General features: G+C 49.8%; 1 protein-coding gene across 1 annotated transcript in view; it reads right to left on the bottom strand.

The window, feature by feature from the left end:
• The window catches only part of ARL8B (ADP ribosylation factor like GTPase 8B), a 49,232-nt gene extending 43,933 nt beyond the window's left edge, over positions 1-5,299 (bottom strand). The window contains exon 1 of the mRNA XM_066350988.1: positions 4,950-5,299. Within this exon, the coding sequence (XP_066207085.1) occupies positions 4,950-5,267 (318 nt within the window). The 5' untranslated portion in view covers positions 5,268-5,299. The remainder of the gene's footprint in view (positions 1-4,949) is intronic.
• Positions 5,300-18,581: the final 13,282 nt, after the last annotated feature.

Genomic DNA, 18,581 nt, shown 5'->3' with positions numbered 1-18,581 from the left:
CTCTTCCCTTCACTCTCCACCCCCCCTCCTCTTCCACAGCCAGTGGCTCAACTGGTTCGAGTGTAGGCCTCAGGTGCCGAGGATAGCTGGGTGATTCAAGCATCGGTCCCAGACGGAGGCTGCTGGGTGGATCCCAGTCAGGGTGCATGCGGGAGTCTATCTCCCCTCCTTTCACTTAAAAGTAGGAAGTGCACTGGACCTAGGTTCTAATTTTATCTCTGCTACTAATTAGCTTTGTGGTTGCAGGAATTTCCCTTAACCTTTCTGGATCTCCAAGCTACATCTATAAAATGAGGATAAAATTTTATCCTTTAATTAAGGTTTCCACAAACTCCTAAAAAAATAATTCTAGGTTCAGATTTCCACAATCTTGCCAAATATCTCCTTTCATTAATTATCAGCAGTAATAAACTTTTCCTTGGATTAACCTTTATAGTATCAACATTTCACAAAAATGTAAACAAACATTTATACTACCACTCCTTTAGAAAATACACGCTGTCTGTAAAACTTATCCTGTAACATTTTAGTAGATTCTATTATACATTTTCTTTTCCTTTAGTGAGAGGAGGGGAGGCAGAGAGACAGACTCCCGCATGCACCCCCACGATCCACCGGGCAAGCCCACTAGGGGGCGATGCTCTGACCATCTGAGGCCGCTGCTCCGTTGCTCAGCAATGGAGCCATACATATATGTATGTATTTTATTTTTAGCGCCTTAGGCCAACTCACTTGAACCAACTGAGCCATGGCTGTGGAGGGTAAGAAAGAGAAAGAAAGGGATAAAGGGGAGGGGTGGAGAAGCAGACAGGTGCACCTCCTGTGTGCCCTGATGGGGAATCGAACCCGGGACATTCACACGCCCGGCTGACGCTCTATCACTGAGCCAACCAGCTGGGGCTAAACATTTCTTAGTAACTATCCTATAGCCCATCTAAAGCCTCAGTTAAAAATAAATGATTGCTCAACATACATTACACGTATAGGGCACATGATTCGTTGTGCAATAACTGCCCGGATACTTAGCAACGGGCACAACACCACTCCTGACCCTGACTCACAACGCTATGGAATGAGAGGAGTTACTCTTCTTGTCAACATTTTTTTTTAATTTTTTATTTATTCATTTTAGAGAGGAGAGGGAGAGACACAGAGAGGAGAGACAGAGAGAGAGAAGGGGTGAGGAGCAGGAAGCATCAACTCCCATGTGCCTTGACCAGGCAAGCCCAGGGTTTCAAACCGGCGACCTCAGCATTTCCAGGTCGACGCTTTATCCACTGCGCCACCACAGGTCAGGCGGTGTTACTCTTCTTAATGTCTAAAACAAAGAGAACACTATGTACATCAAGGGTCCCTACAAAAAGTATTAGGTAAAATGAAGCATCATTTCAGTTTTAAAACCATAAGAATAGGAATGTTAGGAGGGAAACTGTCAGTAAACTGCCTAATTTCAGAATGGACCAAACCCTACAAATAAGTACTTCAGCTTCAGAAACCACTTGAGTAAGTTGAATAACATCTACTGCCTACTTTTAAACTTTTAAGGAAGAAGATATAGCCACATTTTAATTTGATATTTACAAAAAAAAGTTGATTTTTACTAAAAAAAACCCCAAACAACTGGCTTCATCTGAAGCCTTTCATACTTGGGAAGTTACTTGTTGAATCTGAGAAAAGTGACTCCTGGTGCTCAACACACTTATAAAACAAACACTTTATACAAAAGACAGAGACCAGTACAGTTGATTTCTAAAAAAGATAATGCTAAATTTACTATTTTGTACACACTGTTTCTATCTAAAACTCTGTAAAATCACCTTTAATTACTAAACTCTTCCTCACCCTCAATATAGTCTATGAGAATCACTGATTAGACTTAGAGCCTGAGGTTTCAAAAGAAAAAAGAATGAGATTTACTGAGGTATCTTATTTTCTGCACCTTTTTTTTTTTTTGGTATTTTTCCGAAGCCAGAAATGGGGAAGCAGTCAGACAGACTCCCGCATGCGCCCGACCGGGATCCACCCGGCACGCCCACCAGGGGGCGATGCTCTGCCCATCTGGGGTGTTGCTCTGTTGCAACCAGAGCCATTCTAGCGCCTGAGGCAGAGGCCACAGAGCCATCCTCAGTGCCCGGGCCAACTTTGCTCCAATGGAGCCTTGGCTGCGGGAGGGGAAGAGAGAGACAGAGAGGAAGGAGAGGGGGAGGGGTGGAGAAGCAGATGGGCGCCTCTCCTGTGTGCCCTGGCTGGGAATCGAACCTGAGACTCCTGCACGCCAGGCCGACGCTCTACCATTGAGCCAACAGGCTAGGGCCTTATTTTCTGCACCTTAATACATCATCAATTACAGCCCAGATCTTTTTCTTAATGGAACCTACGCATATCATTATAATTCAAACAGAACAGTCTAATGTTAAAATAACAGTGGATGCCCTGGCTGGATAGCTCGGTTGGTTACAGCATATTCCAAACCACAGAGGTAACCAGTTTAGTACCTGGTCAGGGCACCTACAAAAACAGATTGATGTTTCTGTCTTTCTCTGTCTCTCTTCCTCTCTCACTAAAATCAATAGTAATAATAATAAAAAAATAGTGGAACCACTGGTTCACTTTTGAGTTCAACAGCTTTCCAGAAGTTTTGTTGTTAAAAATAATCTAAATTCTTTTTTTTTTTTTTTTTTTTTTTTTTTTTTTTCATTTTTCTGAAGCTGGAAACAGGGAGAGACAGTCAGACAGACTCCCGCATGCGCCCGACCGGGATCCACCCGGCACGCCCACCATGGGGCGGCGCTCTGCCCACCAGGGGGCGATGCTCTGCCCATCCTGGGCGTCGCCATGTTGCGACCAGAGCCACTCTAGCGCCTGGGGCAGAGGCCACAGAGCCATCCCCAGCGCCCGGGCCATCTTTGCTCCAATGGAGCCTTGGCTGCGGGAGGGGAAGAGAGAGACAGAGAGGGAAAGCGCGGCGGAGGGGTGGAGAAGCAAATGGGTGCTTCTCCTGTGTGCCCTGGCCGGGAATCGAACCCGGGTCCTCCGCACGCTAGGCCGACGCTCTACCGCTGAGCCAACCGGCCAGGGCCAATCTAAATTCTTAAAATGGGTCTGTATGTGTGATGTAATGTGATTACTTGCCTCAATCCATAAATCCACTACTGCAGCTCACAGTAAGATACATACAGACTCGGTTCAAAGAAAAAAAAGGACCCCAGTTAATTAATTCCCTTCTCAACGTTTCTGCATGAAAGGATGGTACCCACTACGTATAATACCAACAGTTACCATTTACCTAGCCCCTGCTATGGGCAGGTACAATGCTACTCACTTCACACATGTCATTTCACTTCTCAGAGCAACTCAGCAAGGAACATATTATCTCCACTTAACTCACGAGAAAGCAAACAGTGAATGAGGACACAAGGCTGCAAGGTGGCCGAGGCAGAGGGCAAACCCATGGTTGCCTGACGTCAAAGTTCATGCTCATTCTATTAAGCCACACTGTTTTGAGTTTCTCAAAGATTTACTACCCAAGTTTTGTTCAGGTGTCCCAAGCATAACTACTCTACAACGGATACGACTGATTGTAGTAATATACCTATCTAGACTAGATATTAACTCAGTCTTACCTAAAGGTTAAGATTGCCTTACAAGGCGACTCCAAGTCTTCAACCAAGGGAATACCAGAAAATATAGTTAAACTGAGCTCAGACACCCAGACAGTCTTTTGCCCCATGATATTAAAGTTCTAACATGGATAATTAGTCCAAAGTTTTTCCTTCATTAATTTTAGTGGTATTAGATACACATTCCACCCTACTATACCTGTTGAAACAGTCATTTCAAGAAAAAAAAAGATCCTATTACAAAAAGAGCCAAACAAACAGGTAAATCTGTTTCTACTTATACATAACAACATTCTTCAAAGGAAGTTTGGAGGTCTGCTGCTCTTTTTTTCCAAGTCTTACTCACTCCTGCTGCTCCATGAGTGCAGGGCGAAGAGTCACGTGACGCCTGTTTTCTCCAATACAGGAGCTGGGTTTGAATCGTTCTGCAACCAAACCAGTTGGACAGCTAGCCTCTTGCTACATAAAGATTCCAGCCGTGGCCTCCAAGGTGGAAGAAGCGCTGCCACCTCCCTATAAAATAGTTGCTGCTACCTCCCTATAAAATAGTTTCAAACTCATGCTGAGAAGGACGAGCCTCTACCAGCTAAGACCGAGTCACGGCAACTCCTGGGCTCTCAGCAGAGACGGATGAGAATCCTTGTTTGTTCCACAACCGACCGAACAGCCATAATTTAATAACCGTCCTCGCGCTCAGCCACGGCTGCATAAACACCGCGCGGTTCACGGGTGCCCGGGGCGCTCTCTCTCCCAGTCACCCACGTCCTGGGTCTGCAATAAGCCATGTCCCTGCTCAGTCCCTTCCCTTCCCTCCCCTGGTAGGACCTTCCCCACAACCCTGTCTGTCCAGGCAGCGAACTTCCCGCGGACTGCAGGTCCGTCCTGCGTCCTGTCCCCCCGCTCGGGACACGAGCCGATCGGGTTGGAGCAGACCTTCCCTCCCTGCCTAGCTTAACAGACGCGGGGCAGTGCTGGACCTCCGTCCCCAGCTGCCACCGGGCAGCGCGGCAGCCACCAACTCATCGCGGTCCCCGGGGCACGAGCGACACCTGCACCCGAGCCCCAGGGGACACGCTGCGCGCACCCTTGAGGAAGGAGCCCGCACGGGGGACTCGGGGTCCCTCTCCATTCTCCTTTCTCGCAGGACCCACGCACGGGCTGCTGGCCCAAGTCCCACCGTCCGGGAGAGGGACAGGCCGGAGGTGGCCCCCGCGGAGCGAGCCCCAGGACACCCCGCAGCCCCCCGGCGGCCCCCGGCGCTACGCAGCCAGCCCAGGCTCGCCCTCCCCGGGCCCCGGCCGCGTCCCCGCCGCCGCCCGGCCCGCTCACCGCGATGACATTGACGAAGGTGGTCTTGCCCGAGTACTGCAGCCCCACGAGCGTCAGCTCCATCTCCTCCTTCCAGAAGAGCGAGCGGAACCAGTCCAGCAGGCGGGAGATGAGCGCCAGCATGATGGCGGCCGGGCGCGGGGCGCGGGGCGCGGGGCACGGGGCGCGGGCGGACGCGCGGGCGGGCGGCGGCGGCTTCCACGCGAGCGGGCCTCGGCCCGGAACCCCCCAACGGCTCCTCGAGCCCGGCGCGACTCCCGCGGGCTCGGGCGGTGGCGGCGGCTGCGGCGGCTGGAGCCAGGAAGCCCCGCGGGTCATATGACTCGTCCTCCCCCCCACGCTTGTCTCCGCGTCGGCGTCGGCGCGCACGGCAAGAGCGGCCAGGCCCCAGCCGGCCAGGCGCATCCGCCGCCTGCAGCGCCACCTGGTGGCGCCTCCGCGCGGGACCGCGTGCCGGGGAGGTGGGGAACACCCCTCTGCTCCTTTCTACCATGCCCTCCTTTGCTCCTTAGTCTCGGTTAATTCATTCTTTCCAGCATTGCTTAATGACAGTCTACTCCGTGCAGAAGGACTTCAAGACTGGGGGACGGGGGCTCAGCATAAAAACCCCGGTCCTGCATGTGTGGTAATAGAGAAAGACGCAAGCCACAAGTGTTTGTCAGCAGGGAACTGATTAAATCAACTGTGGTGTGTCTCAGAAAGGGAACATGACGCAGCTGTAAAAAAAGATGAGGACGTTCTCTATAAACTCACAGGGAATGGGCCCTGGCCGGCGGGGTTGGCGTGCGGAAGTTCCGGGTTCGATTCCTGGCCAGGGCACACAGGAGAAGAGCCCATCTGCTTCTCCACCCCTCCCCCTTCCTTCCTCTCTGTCTCTGCCTCTTCCGCAGCCCAGGCTCCATTGGAGCGGAGATGGCCCGGGCGCTGAGGATGGCTCTATGGCCTCTGCCTCAGGCGCTAGACTGACTCTGGTTGCAACAGAGCGACGCCCCAGATGGGCAGAGCATCGCCCCCTGGTGGGCATGCCGGGTGGATCCTGGTCAGCGCATGCGGGAGTCTGTCTGACGGCCTCCCCGTTTCCAACTTCAGAAAAATACCAAAATAGATAAATAAATAAATAAATAAATAAATAAATAAACTCACAGGGAATGATGTCCAGGAAATATTTTCAAGGAATAGATGCAAGGTGCAACCTATGTATAAAGTGATCTTTTTGGTGTAAGCGGGGAAAATAAGAATATACAGTATGTGTAAACAGATGCAAACATCAAGAAACACTGGGAGACTAATAGCAATGGTTTCTTAGGGGATGGGGAAAACTGGATGGCCGGAGGCAGGAATGGGAATGAGCCGTCTCTAGATACCTTTCTCTAATATCATTTTGACTTTCAACCATGTAAATGATTGCCCGTTCAAAAGTTTAACTGAATTTAAAAATCAATTAAAAATACCTGCAAGGCTCTCACATTAAAAAAAAAAAAATTCCTGCCCTCATGGAGCCTACATTCTAGTGAGGAGCCATGTAATATAATAAACGAATAAATGTCAGCTAGACTGCCAGGCAGCACTGAGCTTTATAAAGAAAACTGAGCGACAGGAGACAGGAGTGGTCACTGTTCTAGTTAGACCTCTTCGTCAAGTGGCCCTGGTTTGGGAAGAAGCAAGGAGAGCCAGGCACGCATGTAGAGGGAGCGCCTCCCAGACAGGAGGATGAGCAAAGATCCCAAGGGGAACAGAGCATTGGAGCGCCCTAGGGATGGGAGTGGCCATGGGCCTCCCTCGGAGGAATAAGGCAACGTGGGAAGGGATGAGGATGGAGCAAAGAGGAAGCCACATGGCTCTGGTTTGATTCTATTCTTGCTGTCACGGGGAGCCAGGAGAGTGAAACAATTGACATATTTTAAAAGTGTACTCTGGTAGCTCTGTGAAGAATTGGCTGTAGTAAGGTGACCAATCATCCTCCTTTAGGGAGGACAGTCCTTCTTTTGTAAGGTCCGTCCTCCCTAGAAAAGTGTCCTCCTACAGGTCCTCCTTTTTGATATCGGAAGACTAATCTGTAAATGTCCATATTCGATCGATGCAGAGTCGATCCATTGCGTGTGATGTGACGTATTCGTATCTAAATGAGTACTTTTTTCTTAAAATTATTATTAAAAATTAATAGGCATGTAAGCATAATTACAACATAAAATATTGCAAATGCTTTTATTATGCCTTTATCATATTATAGTGTATTATTGTTGCAACAAATAAAATATTTCTTTTATTTACGATATTTTTTCTTCCATTTATTTTTGTCCTCCTTTTCATTCTAAAAAAGTTGGTCACCTTACTGTAGGAAGCCTTTGTGGGTTGGATTGTGTCCCCCTCCAAAAGAAATGTTGTAGTCCTGAACCCCAGCACCTCAGAATGTGACCTCGTTTGGAAATAGGGCCATTGCAGATATAATCACCAGAGTACAGTGGGGTCCTTGATCCAAAGTGATTGGTGTCCTTATAAGAAGAGAAGAGAGACAGACTCTGCAGGGGAAAGTGCCACGTGACCTCAGAGACAGAGTGGGGAGTGTAGCACTTGCCATCCTGAACTCCAAGAATTTGGCAGCAAACCATGGGGCGGGGGTGGGGTGGGGTGGGGGGAGCTGGGGCAGAGACGTGGGACAGACTCTCACAGCCTCAGCCGAAATCAACCTCACCAACACCTTGACTATGGATGTCCAGCCTCCAGGACTCTGAGACCACAAATCTGTGTGATGTTAAGCCACCCAGTTTGCGGACTTCAGTTACAGTGGCTCCTGCAAACAACACAGAGGGAGTAGCAGAGGCCCCAGGAGGCTGCTGTGTTAGTTTAAGGGAGTGAGGACGGAGGCTGGGACCGTGACCCTGTAGGCACTTAGGTGTCCGCTGTCACAGAGCTTCCACTCTTATGGGAAAGACAGACGATTATCAGGTAAACAAGAAATAAGTTAACTGCAAAACAAGAAATTGAATAGTCCTCAGCCTTTCTAATGATCATAATTCCCTTCACCTCTAAAATCATTACTTAGCAGGAAGGTCACTTCTCACCTCCAGATTCTAGTTTCCCACTTAAAACACTTTATAAACTGTGTCTTTACCATAAAAGCCCAGTTTGTAAAAATTCAAATAGTACCGAAGTGTGACAAGGACAAGGTCTCTTGGCACCAGCAATCCTCACCTCTGAAGTAACCCAGTTTAGTAGTTTACTCTTTTGTGATCAAAATACACTTGTATTCATATATTGGGGTAGGGAGTTTTCACATATGTACAAAAATAAGTATCATAAGTTAGGAACCTGATTTTAAATTGTAATCTTTTAAAAAGATTTTATTTATTGATTTTAGAGCAAGGAGAGAGGGAAAGAAAGTCAGGGGGTGGGGCGGGGCGGGGGAAGGAGTGGGAAGCTTCAACTCGCAGTTGCTTCTAGTATGCGCCTTGACCGGGCAAGCCTGGGGTTTCAAACAAGCATCCTCAGCATTCCAGGTCAACACTCGATCCATTGCGCCACCACAGGTCAGGCCACCACAGGTCAGGCTCCTTTAAGGACAGGGGCCAATTCTACGTAAAGCAATAAAGTCATTTGAATAAACGGGTTGGTTAGTATGGGAACCCTGAAATCTCATCTCTTAGGCATCTGTTTTGTTAGCTTCGCCGCCCTTGTCTAATGGGATAATCGTTTTGGACAAGGAAGAAAAATGGGCGTGACACATTCCATATGTTCCCACTGGCCTGACTATCAGCCTCGTAGCATCTCAGGATGACAGCGCCTGGGTCTTCTCCACAGGTCACGGCTGCAGTTTGGCCAAGTCAGTTACCGAGCCAGAATTTTTCATTAGCCACGCAGGTCACTCCAGGTCAAACAGACAGCCTGCCCCACCCAATCAGCAAGGGGCACAGGCTGGCTCCGACTTTTAAAAGGAGAGTGTCTCCGGAAAGGGCGGGAGCCAGTCAGGGAGTTGTTTTTAGGGGAAACGCGCCCCTGTATTCTAACACTGAGTTTAGTCAGCCTCTTCTTAAGAAAAACATTGAGAAATTTTAAGGAAGTTTTAAGAAATAGAAGAAAATTTTAAGGTTGAAAATAAATATTCCTGGCAGCGTGGAGTGGCGCCAGGAACCCCGTGCTGGGAAGAGAAACCTTCCCATCCGGGTCAGCAATGAAATCGCTGCGTGCTTTTCTTTGGGAAACCACTTCCGCTCCCTGGACTTCAGTGTCCTTATCTATAAAGTACAGGGTTGGGATAAGATAAAATTCAAGAACCTCTCCTATCTAAAACCTAACGATTTCATAGCGGCCTGACTGAAACATTCAGGGACAGATTCCAGTGTGGGAAAGGAAATAATTCTGTATTTCAAAATAGCCTTTATTTCTATAGAGGGGGGTTTCAGGTTCACAGTACGTTGAGCAGATAGGACAGAGAGTTCGCATAACCTTCTTCCTCCTTCAAAGGTTTGCTAATTACATTTCTTTCCTTTGTTACAATTCATCAACCAATATTACTATGTTATGATGAACTGAAGTTCATAATTTACATTAGGCTTTGATCTTGGGGTTGTGTGTTCTCTGGTTTTTTTGTTGTTGTTGTTCTTTTTTTTTTGTTGTTCTCTGGGTTTTGACGAATGCATGTTGTCATGGATGCTCCCCTGCTGTCTCCTACTGAGGAGGGCATACAGCACACCCTAAAAATCTCCTGTGCTCTGACTATTCATCCCTGAGATAACTTTTTCAACTTTGATCTTCCATGATTTTAAATATTTAAAAGAAACAAATGGCACAGAAAACTAAAAAAAAAAAAAGAGTCAACAGTGGAGCTCAGTAACATCTGCATGAGCATTTGACAGAGGAGAAAAGGGTCTGAACCAGCGGTTCTCAACCTGTGGGTCGCGACCCCGGCGGGGGTCGACCGACCAAAACGCAGTGAGAACCGCTGATCTGAAGGATTTTTGTGTTTGTTGTCACACCCTGCTTCAGCCAGTCCTGGAGCTGTTATTCTGAATTTTTTCAATTGTATAAGACAACCAGTCTCTCTCTTCCTCTTCTTCTTTTTTTAATTAAGTGAGAAGTGGGGAGGCAGAAAGACAGAGTCCCACATGCGCCCCGACTGGGATCCACCCAGCAAGCCTCCTACCAGGTGATGCTCTGAACGTTTGGGCTACTGTTTCGTTGCTCGGCAACCAAGCTATTTTAGCACCTGAGGCCAAGGCTATGGAGCCCTCCTCAATGCCTGGGACCAACTTTGCTCAAGAGGTGGTTGTGAGAGGGGAAGAGAGAGAGTAAAAGAGAGTAGGGGAAGGGGTGGAGAAACATATGGTCACTTCTCCTGTATGCTCTGACACCAGGGATCAAACCCAGGATGTCCGTACACCAGGCCGATGATCTATCCACTGAGCAAACTGGACAGGGCCAAGCATTACTTTTAAAGTGGATCTCTGACCCTGGCCAGATAGCTCAGTTGGTTAGAGCATCATCCTGAAGCACAGAGGTTGCTGGTTCAATTCCTAGTCAGAGCACATACAGGAACAGATCAATGTTCCTCTCTCTCTCTCTCACTTCCTCTCTTTCTAAAATCAATAAAATAAACATTTAAGAAAATAAAGTGGGGCCCTGGCCGGTTGGCTCAGCAGTAGAGCATTGGCCCGGCATGTGGAAGTCCCAGGTTCGATTCCCAGTCAGGGCACACAGGAGAAGCGCCCATCTGCTTCTCCACCCCTCCCCCTCTCCTTCCTCTCTGTCTCTCTCTTCCCCTCCCGCAGCCAAGGCTCCATTGGAGCAAAATTGGCCCCGGTCGCTGAGGATGGCTCCAAGGCTTTCACCTCAGGTGCTAGAATGGCTCTGGTTGCAACAGAGCAACACCCCAGATGGGCAGAGCATCGCCCCCTGATGGACATGCCAGGTAGATTCTGGTCGGGTGCATGCGGGAGTCCTTCTGACTGCCTCCCTGCTTCTAACTTCAGAAAAATACAAATAAATAAATAAATAATAAAGTGGATCTCTGCTTTAGCCAGGTCATCACTGTGTTTGGGGGTGGGGGAAATTTGATGACAAGTCGGTGTATGATTTGATGGTAGAAGCAATCATTTCGGAGTCTGGCAGGTGTCTGGGTTTACATACCGGTTCCCTCTCTCTGGCTTTTGGCAAATTACTTCACCTCTCTGAGCCTACAATGGGGACAATAATATCTACCTCTCAGGGTTGTCAGGAGAGTCCAATGCACCAATCCAACACAGTGTCTCAGCCCAGTGCTCTGCCCATAGAGTGTGCTTGCTAAACGGCACCGTTCTCGCTTCTGACATCCCAGGTTCTAAAGGCCCCGGTGGAAATGCCCTTTTCTGCGTCCCTGTGACAGGCACGCTACCCAGAAAATGACGGACACATCCCCTCCTTTGGAAGGCCCCGGGTCTTCAGGCCCTGATGCGCCCTTGGGGCTGTCCCCGCGCGGGCACTTTAGAGGCACTTGGGCGCACCTGTGGTGCAGTGTCGAGGCCAGGGCTCCTCCAGCTCGGCCCTGCTGGCCTAGGTGCTGCAGGCGGCAGTCCTGGGCACCGTGAGCGGTACCCCTGGCCTGCGTCCCACTAGGTGCCTGTGCCACACCCCAGCCCCCCGGTTGTGACAACCAAAAACGTCTCCAGACGTTGCGTGATGTCCCTAGGGAACAAAATTGCCCTCAGTTGAAAACAACGGGATGAGAAAATACTTCCCCCCTATTTCCTGCTGCCCTGTTCTTTAAACCCACTTTGGGGCAGTGGGTACCAAGAGGTGGGAGCGGAGGGGCCCCCGGCAGGCAGTCAGGAAGGAATAAACCCTGACGTTGTTCCTCTTCCTGCTGAGGTCTCCTTGTCCCGCCCGGAGGCCTCCTGGGACAGGCCCTGAGACAGGTGGACCCCAGTTCTCTCCGGCAGGTGATCCACATCTGGTCCCCTGGAAATGCAAACCATGCTTTGTCCTCACAAGCCATGGGGACAAGACTGCCTCAGTGTGGTGATGTAGTTTTGCTCCTCAGTCAGAACAGCTAGTCAGCTGCAGTGCCACACTTTTTTGATCACTCAGGCAGGAGTCCACTGTGATCCCCAGCCTCTCTAACAGGTCCCTTTCAAGCCCCTCTCCCTAGGTTTAAGGTGACAATTAGGTAGCCCCCCCCCCAGCGTGCGCGTGTGCGCGCACGCACGCGCACACACACACACACACACACCCTCCCAGGAGGGGGAGCAGCTCAACTCCTGGCCAGCTGTCTGCAAACATCATCTTTTTCTTTCATTCCCCTGCTGGCGTCCTTGCTTCCCTCAGTGGGGGGTTGAGGCTTCAGCCTCTCAAAGCCTTGGTTTTGCGTACTCTGCCTGACGGTCACGTTGACAGGTGACACCCACAATTTTGGTGCTTCAGCCACAAGTAAGACTGAGGAGCCACTGCGCCACCTCACCCGCAGGTGTTGTAAAGTACCAAAAGCTACAGAATTAATACTAATATTTTGGGAGGCTTGAAGAACATTTTATTAATTTGGGTTAAGGTGTGAAGAGAAATTGTGAGAAATAGTCCCTGTACTGTGTGATTGGCATGACCAGGATGGCCCTTGGCATTGTATTGTAAATGCAATGGGAAGGAAAACATGGATTCCCAGACATTCCACCACACCTGTGGGGAAAGGGGTGAATGGCTAGCCAGGTACAGGGAGAGAAAAGCCAAAATAAACCTTTTCTTATAGCAATGAACTATTTGCAGGCATTTTTCCCCATGGAAACTACCTCTCCTATGTAAATGTGTGTAGTTAACACATGTGACTCTGGACAGAGAGATGGCAGATAAACACTAGATAATATAGGAATGCCTTTTAATATGTAAAAAGATATCTTTCTGCCATTGTGTTGACTTGTAAATTTTGTTTTCTCCAAAATAATGTATGGCTTGCAAATTGAACATGGTCCTATCATGTTAAAGGACATATGACTATAACCAATAGTGGTAAAGGGCTCCTAATTACAATTTTTGCTTCTGTACTTCCCACTTACAAAACTATAAAAACTAAGTAGAACAAAGGGCCGGCGCGCTCTCCCTCAGACCAATGTTGGAGTTGCCACCGCTTGGCCAAGCTAGACAATAAAGCTTTGGTGTGTAATTGACGGACTTTGTTCGTGTCTTCAATGTTTTGGGTCCCTCCGGATTAGGATTAACAAGACAAATTGGTTTCATCGCAACTACTCATTTCATTCTCTGTTATTAGCCAGCCTGAGGTCGTCTGAAGGCAGACATTGTCTTACTTGGCTTGGCATCCAGCGTCTGGCTCCCGTCGGACACCGGGCGGGGGCGCCTGTAAACGCTTCCCATGCAGTGGAGGATGGCCGGGCTCCTGTCCTCACAGCATTCGGATCGCTGTCCTTTGGCAACGGCTCAGTTGGGTTTTACTAACCCTGGATGATGGAACAAAGAGGCAGGCGTAGAAAAAGTAAGATGTAAGTGAACCTCTGCCCGGCTTCGGAACTGACGGCAGGTGGGCTGGCACTGCGCTCCGCTCCGCTCCGCGTGCGGGGCTGCTGGTTCCCGAGCTCCCGCTGGCGGCCGCGGAGCGCACTGCACGGCTGGTCCCAGCCTCCTGAGAGCGCAGCGGGACGTGTGGGGAGGCGCGGGAGGTTTTCTAATTATTATTATTATTATTATTATTATTATTATTATTATTATTTATTCATTTTAGAGAGGAGATAGAGAGTATGTGTGTATATGTGTGTGTGTGTGTGTGTGAGAGAGAGAGAGAGAGAGAGAGAGAGAGATAAAGGGGGGAGGAGCAGGAAGCATCAACTCCCGTATGTGCCTTGACCAGGCAAGCCCAGGGTTTCGAACCGGCCACCTCAGCGTTCCCGGTCGACGCTTTAGCAGGAGGTTTTCAAGCTGCCACGTTCTAAGGCGGTCTCGAAGGTTTCCGGCTAGTCGCGTCCAAAATACCCCTGTCATTGACCGAGCCTAGGCAGGTGGTCCGCGCTGCCCACGTGCGGGGAGAAGACTGCCTTCCGACTCAGGGTATGCCAAGAAAACCGTCCTGAACATCCGGCTCTAGAGCCAAAAATATCCTACGGAGCAGAGGCACCTGAATAGACCTTTCAAAAAACTTTTTTCTTTTAAAAAGAGTCCTTTATTATTTTACTGGTTGCTTGTAGGAGAAAAAAAAATGCATTTGGGAAAATAAATATACGTATGAGAAAAGATTTTTAATGAATTACATAATGTGTATAACACTTCAAGCAATCCAGATGTGTATAGCACAGAAAACACGAATCGCCAGCCCCTCCCTGACACCCCCAGCTTCCCTCCCGAGAGGCAGTCACTGTTGGCTGTTTGGTGAGTTTTCGTTAGTAATAATAACAGTAGCAAAAAAAAAAAATGGATCAGCACTCATTTTTGGGGTCAGGCACTGTGCTAAACGCTTTGTACACTGTTTCATTTCGTCCTCCTCTCCTTACTTCTATTACTTCCGCTTTCCAAATGTAACAACCAAGGCTTAGAGGGGTGTGGGTAACATGCCCACGTTTGCACACCTTTCTGCACATTTCCCTCGTACATTGACAGACGTGTATGATGAGTGTTCATTTGCATGTATTCATGTATACAGGGTGGGCAGATGGTCCACAGTTGTATGAGGATCCAGAGTTCATTCTTGTATTATTATTAATTATTTTCCACACCAGCAACTGTAAACCCACGTTTGCCCCACCTGGTATTTTTTATTAATGAGAACAAGTATAGCACGCTCTTGTGAAACTTGCCTTGTTGCCTTGAAAATGTGCTAATTTCCACTCCTTTCACAGACGAATGTCAACAGACAGCTGTCTTAAGTCTCAAAAACAAACCGAGGTTTAATGATGTTATTAATATATTTGTATGGTTTCATTTATACAATGTTCAAGAATGAGCCAAAATAGTTTATGGTGATAGAAATAAGAATTGTGCGTATCTTTGTCACCGTTTTGACTGGGATGGAGCTCAGGGGAAAGTTCCTTGGTGCTAGAATGTTTGAAATATCTTGATTTGGGCGATTATGCACACACACTTGGTAATATGTATTTGTGATAGTAAGTTATAGCTCATTAAAAAGTTTAAAAGATAATTTAGACATGCTCCTGCCCTCGAATATTATAATGAGGAAGCAGGGCATGTTGGAATAACTGTAGAACGCAAGAAGTGATGGATTTAGGGGACAGTATGGCTCAGGGGTTAGGGCCATAGGACCCCACAGCAAGGGGGTCTTGGTTTTAAAATCAGCTCCTCATTGGTCAGCTTCTGAACTTGTCCAGCGACTTCACATCTGTGGGTTCATGTCTGTGAACCCATTAGAACGTCCCTGTTCTAGAAAACGTGAGTCGCGGCACGTGCCTCCCAGGACTGGAGCGAGGATTAGCTGAACCCGCTTACGTAAGGCACCCCGCGGAGCGCCTGGCACGCAGTTGAGTTTAGCAAGTTTCAGCTCACGTTGCAATTATTCCTGAAAGCGCATATAATAATGGGAGTATACATTCTCACAGCCGCCGTATCCCACAAGCCTTGGGGCCCCGGGTGGGCAGGGGGGGGCTTTCTTTATTTGTTCACAGTTTCGCTTAATCTCTGTGGAGATCTCGTGTTCTGTCGCCTGGCATAGAATAAAATCTCAGTTCCAGGGTCTCGGTCATTTCAGGTTTAAGCTGGGTCCTGTCATTGTTTCTGCTCCCCAGCCCTGGAGGGGGTTTAGGCTGTGCCAGGGTACGGGGGTGGGGGGGGGGAAGAGGCTGTTCCGGGCTAGCGTCCTGCGGGGGGCCTGCTGACGTCACCCCTCCATCCAGCCACGCCCCCGCCCCCAACCCCCAGGCTCCACCTATCTACTGAGCTCATTATCACATTAGAAGACGCAGGCATGTTGCAGCGTGGCAGGAGCTAACTGGGCTCAAAATTTAAAGCAGGCAGTAGACATTTTAAAAATCACTTGAGGGAAATATTACCAGGTCCTGCCAAGCGTCTAACCGGAACGCCCACTCGCCAACGTGGGGGACTTCTCTCTGATCCGAGTCACCAATAACACATGTGTGATTTCACCTTTGGCTCTTCTTCACTTAAAAGTTAAGTTAAAATTAGAGTTTAAGATCGAACTCCTTTTTCTCCCCTATAAAAAAATTCACATGTAGAAATCCAGGCACTGGACTCACCAGTTTTGACAGCTGCTTATCATTTTTACGGAGTATTTCTTACAGAAGTTCCCAGCCTGAGTTCCACAACAGCCTGCTTCCAGGTGGTGTTAACAGGTGTCTGTGAAGAACAGGGGTTTACACGTTTTTACATTTATATTCTTTTTTTTTTTTTTTTTCTGTATTTTTCTGAAGCCGGAAACAGGGAGAGACAGTCAGACAGACTCCCGCATGCGCCCAACCGGGATCCACCCAGCATGCCCACCAGGGGGCCACGCTCTGTCCACCAGGGGCGATGCTCTGCCCCTCCGGGGCGTCGCTCTGTTGCGACCAGAGCCACTCTAGCGCCTGGGGCAGAGGCCGAGGAGCCATCCCCAGCACCCGGGCCATCTTTGCTCCAGTGGAGCCTCGGCTATGGGAGGGGAAGAGAGAGACAGAGAGGAAGGAGAGGGGGAGGGGTGGAGAAGCAGATGGGCGCTTCTCCTGTGTGCCCAGGCTGGGAATCGAACCCGGGACTTCTGCACGCCAGGCCGAAGCTCCACCACTGAGCCAACCGGCCAGGGCCTACATTTATATTCTATGCAATATATTTATTTGTGAGAAGTTTGGACAGCAATACAGGTCTCTCTCCTCACACATGCCTCCCTCACCCGCCCGCCCCACACATGTTAGAATGTTAAGGGTGATAAGAAGTCAGGCAAGAGGACAACAGGTATAAATACCGCTCAGCAAACTGATCTGGGCCCAGACTCTTCGTGGAGAAATCCGCATTAAGCAGACCTGCTGCTCTGCAGACCGGCAGAAGGAATCTCGCCCACCCGGGGTTGGCTGGGCCCTCATAGATTGACACGTGTTCTGATGTTTCACGAGCGACGCAGAGCCAGCCCGCACACACCCGGTTCCTACGTCATGTCAGGCCGTGTGGCAGCTTGCTGGGCCCCGGGCAAGCGTTCAGTCTGCACCGAGTTCAGTCTGCACCGAGGCCCGGCAGCCAACCCAAAGGGCCTCTTCACAGGAGAACACTTACCTGCAGAGGATGCCTGCTCTTCGCCCCCAAAGCCTAAGGCTCCGTGCTGTGATTCACTCATAGGGAGGGGCCCACATACAACCCACAGCCTTTTGGGTTACGCAGTTCGTGGGTTAGGAACGAAAGTTTGGGCTCCGGCAAAGAGCCACATCCCATGTGCTCGCTGAGGGCGAAGGGACTCCGGACTGGGCGGTAGGGAATGGCGCTTAGGAACGGCCATTCCCTACCGCCCAGTCACGTGACCAGCCGCAGCGACCACGTGACCAGCGACCACGTGACCAGCCGCAGCGGCCAGGATGGTAATAGGAGCAGGTCTTCCTTATTTTGACATGGGAGCATTTACTTTTATACAAATCACCTTTTCCCCTGTTCCAGTATCCTACCGATCTAACGTTAAGGCATATAGATAGTAGTTACTCATCTATTTCAGTATTTAAGTTTCAAGATTTCAAAGGGACAGTGTGACTCGGCTAGGGAAAAAGCAAAAGGACCATCACTCCAAAATGGACAGAGGAGCTTTGGGTTCTTTCCTGGGGAGAAGTCTGGTGTGTTTTTGGATGCCCGAGGGATGATTTTATTATGCTTTGACCCCGTAGGACTTCTCACTGGCTAAGGTGCCAGCTGTTAAAGAAATACTGAGTGCGTGCGAGATGAGGAAGAGACCCAGAGGGGTGCAGTTCAGACAGCGCTCGCGTGAACTCCGAAATAATTCTGCGTTTGTCCACGCGGGTAACTCCGCCTCCTCGAATAGGGTCAGGGAAGTGGAGGACCTTGAACCAGGGGGGAGGGGGGTCACTAACCAAATGCCAGTTGGGGGGACTCATGCTATCTTCGCCTTCTTAGCACTGACAAGCATCAGAGGCTTCTCGCTGGCACCGGGGGATGGGTTGGAGGTGGGAGGCTCCGTGCAGAAATGGCTTTTGGTGCCAGATGACTGACGCGCACACAGCTTCCACCCTCAGCAGATGGCGATAATGTCAGTGCTTAGCGATAGAACGGGGTACGGCGGGACGGCGTGTTTCCACACTTCTTAGGTGCTTATTTCTAAACATCACGGGAAAGCCGCTGCTTTGGAGGACCGCTCTTGCCAACGAGCCGAAGGAGCCCAAGCCAGGCTGCCGCTGGCCACGGCTGTGGCCTCGCCCTCCCGCTGGGAGGCTGCCGCGGACCACGCCGAGGGGGCGTGGGAAAGGCCCAGGCACGCCCTTCTCGCCGCGCCACGTGTCCTGCCCGTGGACACCGTGTCTTCGTCGTTCCTCACAAGCACTCTGTCAAGTCTTCATCGGACTCCCGTGCATTCCAGGCAACTTTCCTTGTGACGCCGCGGCACTGACGGGAGAGACGTCAGCTGGCTGGCGGTCACCGAGGTGGGTCAGACATCACTGCCCTTTCGCCCGACGGATTACGCTCCCCGTTCCCCGGCGCAGAGTTGGCGCTGAGGAGAGGCTGCCAAGG

The sequence above is a fragment of the Saccopteryx leptura genome, chromosome 10 (assembly GCF_036850995.1).
Source record: "Saccopteryx leptura isolate mSacLep1 chromosome 10, mSacLep1_pri_phased_curated, whole genome shotgun sequence".
Classification (NCBI taxonomy): Eukaryota; Metazoa; Chordata; class Mammalia; order Chiroptera; family Emballonuridae; genus Saccopteryx; species Saccopteryx leptura.
Note: the sequence above shows the minus strand (reverse complement) of the source record. Positions and strands in the feature narration are given on the sequence as shown.